The sequence below is a fragment of the Limulus polyphemus genome, unplaced genomic scaffold (genome assembly GCF_000517525.1).
Source record: "Limulus polyphemus unplaced genomic scaffold, Limulus_polyphemus-2.1.2 Scaffold415, whole genome shotgun sequence".
NCBI lineage: Eukaryota > Metazoa > Arthropoda > Merostomata > Xiphosura > Limulidae > Limulus > Limulus polyphemus.
Genome location: NW_013666025.1, coordinates 423,353 through 430,407, shown reverse-complemented (window position 1 = coordinate 430,407; position 7,055 = coordinate 423,353). Strand labels below are relative to the sequence as shown.

The 7,055-nt window shown below is 34.8% G+C and overlaps 1 protein-coding gene across 1 annotated transcript in view; it reads right to left on the bottom strand.

Moving 5' to 3' along the window:
- The window catches only part of LOC106458088 (calcitonin gene-related peptide type 1 receptor-like), a 64,863-nt gene that overhangs the window by 32,540 nt on the left and 25,268 nt on the right, over positions 1-7,055 (bottom strand). Inside the window, exon 5 of the mRNA XM_022384220.1 lies at positions 3,382-3,495. Coding sequence (XP_022239928.1) covers positions 3,382-3,495 — 114 coding nt within the window. The remainder of the gene's footprint in view (positions 1-3,381; positions 3,496-7,055) is intronic.

The window sequence follows — 7,055 nt, the reverse complement described above, 5'->3', positions numbered from 1 at the left end:
CTTAACTTTTTCCTAGGTGTATATATATATATATATATAACAGAAAACGTTCTTATTGTTTGTTTTTGAAAGCTACACGAGGGCTAACTGCGCTAGCCATCCTTAATTTAGCAGTGTAAGACTAGAGGGAAGGCAGCTAGTCACCACCACCCACCGCCAACTCTTGGGCTACTCTATTACGAACTAATAGTGGGATTGACCGTCACATTATAACGCCCACACGGCTGAAAAGGCGAGCATGTTTGGTGTGACGGGGATTCGAACCCGCGACCCACAGATTGCGAGTCGAACGCCCTAACCACCTGGCCATGCCGAACGTTCTTATGATATTCATAATTTGCTTTAAAACCATTATTAGGCTTTTTTTTTAGCTGTTTAGCACAAAGCCGCACAATGGCTATTTGTACTCTGCCTACCACGTGTATCGAAACTCGATTTTTAACGTTATAAGTCCTCAAAGACTTGCCGCCGAGCCACCAGGAGGCGTGGCCTTGGTGAAGAAGCTTGATAAGAGGTTATTTTTTACTACAATATGCGTGAAGAAGTTTGATACGAGGTTATGTTTGACTACAATATGCGTGAAGAAGCTTGATAAGAGGTTATATTTGACTACAATATGCGTGAAGAAGCTTGATAAGAGGTTATATTTGACTACAATATGCGTGAAGAAGCTGGATAAGAGGTTATATTTGACTACAATATGCGTGAAGAAGCTGGATAAGAGGTTATGTTTGACTACAATATGCGTGACGAAGCTTGATAAGAGGTTATGTTTGACTACAATATGCATGCCAGTGGCGGCTCGCAATTAATTTTGAAGAGGCGGCCGATGATATTTTGACCTTAACCCTAAAAACACAATCTTTCATAGCTGTAAACACGTTGATAACCATCCATCACCGTCATGCCAGACAAGGCCTGGCTATTGTTCCAAATGTAAAACCTCAAAATAACTTCCAAAGCAAGATAAGTCGTTGCAGTTTTTAACTAAGTCACCGCACAACTTTCCAATTTTAATTTTACAACGCTAAAATCCGGTGTTCGATCCCTTGCGGCGAATAGGGTGCAGATAGCCCATTATGTAGCTTTTCGTTGATTCCTTAAAAACAATGAAAAAAAAATTATAATCACATTATCATTAAGTTTATAGCAGCCCTTGATCAGCAAGACCTTGCGTATTCCTCTTGCAACCGTTTCTTAAAACGATTTTCATTGGTTGTTTTTGAACCTCGATTCTGATTGGCTCACGACAGTTCTCAAAATTCTTGTTAAAACGAGTAAGAAGACTCGGCTCCTTTAGGCTGTTTCCGTCACAAGAGAAATCATATAGAGCTGAGCAGCACAATTGCTCTGTATCTCACAGCACGGGCTGTCATCTTGATGAATGGCATAAAGTTGCACAAGAAGATTTTGGTACATAAATATGCAGTTTTTCATAAATTTTATGTTCTTTTCCTCCTCTGATATGCGTGTATGTATATTTGAATATGTGTATATGTATGTATACGGTTATATGCATGTATGTTCAGCTGACATCCACTATTGATCACGAACATTGTTAGAATGATTTTAAACAATGGAAAGTATTTTATATTGGTTGAAAAAGCTGTGCTATATGTCCACAAGATGCTCTCGTAACTATATTATATTTTACCGAATAATTGAACAGTATTCTATCATAATATTCACACAAAATATACGAAGAAAATATCTTATTACAAAAAAACAACAACATCCCAAACAAGTATATTACATGACTAGTTTCGGTCTTAGCCTTTAGGGCCTATATCAGGTGGCTTATTCCATGTTTATCCGTGGGATAAAACCGAAGCAGCCGTAAGGTGTAATATCGAGTTTTATATTATAAAACTACAAGTATTCTAGAGACAGAGGTCGTGCTATATTTAGGTGAGAATGCATTTTTCTACATCAAGTCTTATATTCTACACTAATTTAGTGCCCAGTCAACAAAACGCAATAAGGGAAACTAAACACCAGTTAAATACAATATGATTACGACAATAACTGATCTTTTTACTCTACTGTAACTTCTGATAGTGTGTATTATCCGGTAGGGTTTGCCCATAAAATGTGCGAAGAAGACGGAAACTGGTTCCTTCATCCGGAAACCAACAAAACATGGTCTAACTACACCACTTGTGTTGATAAAGAAGATTTGAATGTAAGTTTACTATCCTACACTTTCTGCGTTATCCATAATTCAAGCAGTACGGGTCTGTTTTTATTTAACCCTATAACAAAGAATAAATAAGTGAATGATATTGTACGAGCGATGACTGAAGAAGTCCTAAACACACTCCAGTCAGATGTTTACATTAAACCTTAGTAACAAAATTAGTCTGTCTAGAAATACCTTTCCAAGGAATTAGTTCCCGTTGCGACGATCATAAATAGAAGCCTCTTACCATTCTTGAAATAAATAGAAGAAAAAAAGGTTCAATTTGAATCTTTTCGGCACACAGTTATCATAACCAGCTGAACTAACAGGAATATTACCACGCACACGGTACTATTCTTAGTACTTATGTTTTTTACTGTACAGAACTATTGCTTAACGTTCACTTCCTAGAGATTTCTGGTTGTAATTATTACCGCACAAAGCAGAATATAATTTTTTTTGGTTATATATATGTACCTAGAAAGATAACCGAATTTGATGGCATAATGTCATAAAACGTTTGACCTTATACGTTCGGTTGAACAAAACTTATCAGCAACGTGGATGATGCTCAAACTTGACGTGACGCTACGTGAATAAATTAATAATATATTTATTTGTCAGACACTTTCTAATAAGTATAAACAATATTAAAAAATGTACTACTGCAGTAGTTTGAGTTGTTAAAAAGAACCGGCGATAATTAGTGCGTTAGACCTTTAGCTCGGGTGGTAAAACATTCATTTGGCGTGTGGGGATGTCGGGGTTCAATCCCAAAGCAAAAAGTATACTACCATAGAAAAGATGGCGCCCAAAGTGGGGCTGTTCTACAACCCTAACAAAAGGCTCGAGGACGGTCCTTGTTGGTGAGAGGGGGAAGAATGTGGTTGGTTAAGATGACAAAAAGTGCCTTACTAAGAATAGTTAGCGGATTAGCCTTTAGATAAATTTATAAAAAATTTTCATGGCATGTGGAAGGTCTCGGGTTCGATTCCGAACGAGAAATATAGAAACACTTATAATTCAATAAGATAACAAAAGTAGGCATGTGATATTTAGCATTTTACACTTTCTAAAATAATTCTTCGTTCTTTCACCAAAATTCAGAACTGTGGTTCTTGAATAATATTCAGAGTAGTGATTGTAAACCTAGTATTTTAAAGAGACTTACTCCTTTTATATTACAAATAAAAAATACTCACTTCTTGGCTGAAATCCTGTTACAAACACAGGACAAGGTACATAAACGACATCTCCTGCAGGAGTAGCATTCCAACAGCTCCATCCATCAAAAGTTCCTGGACAGTAAAGCTTGTCTGTGTCAAGAACGTGGGAAACAAATAAATTCAATATTTCAAAGTTATTCGTCTACTTATAAAAACTTTCATTACCCCCCCCAACAAAAATGCACTATTTGTATTTTTTATATTCAAAAGATCATTTCCACACCAGTTGATGACATTGACTATTTTACCCTAGCCCTCTGTTAGTGGATCATCAAAATGCCTACAGAATAAATAGTATTTCATCACAGGCTAGTGAAATTGTTCGATGACTTCATTAAACAGTAAAATTGTCAACTTTACACCTGGTGAGCAGTAAACATGTGATAAAATGGCCTATTTTATACCTGCTCTACCCTTCGTTAGAAGACAATGTTGCCTGTATTACAAGTACTATACCCTAAACAGATGACGAAACTGTTCTATACCTGTTATTTACTCAGAACTCAGAAGGTGATGAAAATGATCTAAACCTGGTATACTACCAGTGATTAATAAAATTACCTCAGTTACGTGCACGGGGGCAGTTCAAGTCTCCGCTTTCCTGCCCTTATGCCCCCAAAGGGCTCATTTTTGTCTGTCATAATTTCAACAACCACGAAACGATACTCCTGATTCCACACCTTGCTTGGATAGGAATATAAGAGCATCTGTTTGCTTCTTATGTATTTTCATCCTATGTGTATCAGTCCTCATAGTCTTATCTACACCCCCCCCCCCCAAGAAAAGACTTGCCTTACGATGCTTGAACAAACTTTTCATGTTCTCTGAACGTTACTGGTATATCTGATGACCGATCAATATTCTATATTTAATATACTACCAAAGGATTGTTAAGTTGTCTGATCCACAACTAGTCTCCTCTTCCATAAGTAGGTGGTGAGATATTTTATTATGTACCTGTTGTATCGCAGGTGGGCGGTGAAGTCGTATGGTTTCTAACTGGTATACCACTCGTAGCTTGAAATATTATTGTTAAATGTATCAATAAACGTTTTATGTATATAAGGGTAAATTCTAGTCATATGGACACTTTCTAGTATTTGTGTAGGGTTATGCAATGCAGTAGAAACTGGTAAGCGATTTGAAATATATAATTCTTAAATGATATTTCTCTTACTTCATGACCACAACTTTCAATATTTTGTTTCTACATTTAAGACATTACCACAGTTCTCAGATTATAACGTAAATACTTGACCTGTTGTTGTTCAATCTAACAGGTCACGACATAAACACCTTGCTTGTTAGTTTCTGTGTTTGTTTTTGTTATTAAGCAAAATGTTACAAAATGATGTGCCTAACGCGAAATATCGAACCCAGTTTTTAGCGTTATATGCTTTGCTGCTGAGCCACTGGGGGCATTGTTGAATGGAGTTGGAAAAAGGAGATTTACACTTCTATGTCACCATAAGGTTAGTATATGACCGAAATATATAGAAATCATTTGGTGTTTTCGTGAAGGCCTATCTGAGTCTATTAAATCGTAACAAGATCAACAGATAACAGAACAATGAGTGTATATACATATATAATTTTGTGGAGGTTTGTCGAAATAATTTCAAATAAATACGAATTAATGAAGTGGAAAAGTATTTAAAACTGTATGAAAACGTACTACCTGTGCACGAGATTATGAGGAAGCTCCTTAATAACGCAAATACATTCTTTTATTAAAAAACTTTCTTTTTTTTGTTCAATACCATTATTCAAATCATCGTTAGATGCCGAATATGAATGCAGCGAATATATACAGGTTTCGGAACATTGTTATAATGTTGTCTAATTTTAGCGAAGGAACACACACACACACAGAAAATACATATACAAAGTCTAAAGATTAAACCATTCTCAAATAGATCTCAAACATAGAAATAGGAGACACGGACGTATATGAGACCTAGATCAGGTATGACATTTACTTACCGAATCTTGAGTGTATAAATGGAGATTTGTTATGTCAGAGTGAAAAAATGGACTCAATGCTCGACAATAACATTTTGAGAGCACGAGACATTGATAATTGACAAGACGCGGATCAACTATGAACTAAATAAATTACGAAACATGTATAATCCCCTATTGGATAGAAATGTCACGCTCAATGAAATTGACTATATTGACTGCATGTAGAAAAACAGTTTAGCTAGCTGCGTATAAGACTAATGTTGGTCCCCTGGTGTTCAGCGTCACGTGTAATCACTGACCGTTGTCTTCACTGGGTTTTATATTGGATATTTGTTGACAATTCAAAAGCCTCATAACTACAAGACCCTGGTTCTCAAAGGTAATTTATGATTCTTGTAGAAATAAGTGTTTGTCTATCGTCAGGAAGTTCAGTTCCCTGTGGAAGGTATGGATGTAATGCACAATTGTTCTGAGTTTCATCCCTCTTATCTTATGGCATTTGTGTTAACCTGGATTGTTTATCTTATGGCATTTGTGTTAACCTGGATTGTTCTTGTGTTTTCGTTAGAAAAATGACTTGGTAATCGTAAATATATATATATATATACGTATTATGAGATTTAAGTATGAAGTAACAAAAATTGATATTTAACAAAGTCATTTAATAGCACAGTTAAACTGTCATCATGTTTTCAAGATATTTACGTTGATTAGTTCCAATTGAATCTTTATTTTTGCCTATTTCAGTCCTGCTGGAAACTTAATTTAAAAGTCAAAAGAATGATCTTTTTTTTTCTTCCTTGGTTAGTCCTTTTATAAAAAACTATAGGACTCATTTTAGTCTTTATACCTTCTAGGAAATTGGCTTGTTTCAAAACAATATTATTGTTTTAAAACTGTAAGTTTTCTCCAAAATTGTTTTTTTTTCTAAACAAAATTCACATCACTTTTAAACATACTGAATGCACTATTACACATTACATTTGTAGACGACACGAAATTTATATAATTATTGTTTGCTATATGTTTGAAAAATATTTCATAGGAATGGATTAAAAACGCAGTTTCAAATAGGACTGAATTATTTTTAATGTAGTTTTAAAGAACTTGATTAAAGATTCGCCTTCAAGTAAGAATATATTTTAAAATGTAGTTTCGAGTTGGACTAAATAAGACAATAGAAGTAAAACTAAATTAGTTTCAAGTAAAACTAAAGTAGAGCATGTAGTTTCAAGTAAAAGTAGATTGGGGCATGTAGTTTCAAGTGGTATTTAATATTAAAATGCATGATCAACTTTTAAAATGTAGATTCAAGAGAACTAGAATAAGATAAAACTAGAATAATAAAAAATGCAATTTCAATCAGAACTTGATGAAGAAAAAGTTTAACGTTAATAAAGAGTTGTTTTAAAATGTAGCATGCAGAGATTTTCTTTCATTAATCTTTAATTTCCCTACCAGTGATACCAACAAGTTTTTTTTTATCGAGTTACCAGAGCTTCTTACTCTATGTAAGTGTACTACATATCGAACGGATTAAAGGTAAGAATTAGGGAAAGTAGAGGCCCCTCCAAAAAATCAAGTATAACCAGGAACGTCGAGAGCCAGAACGGGCCCCCTTTATATCTATCTTTTAACATTTTTAAGAATTTATCAAAAAGAAGATCCTAAATTAGGACAGCTAT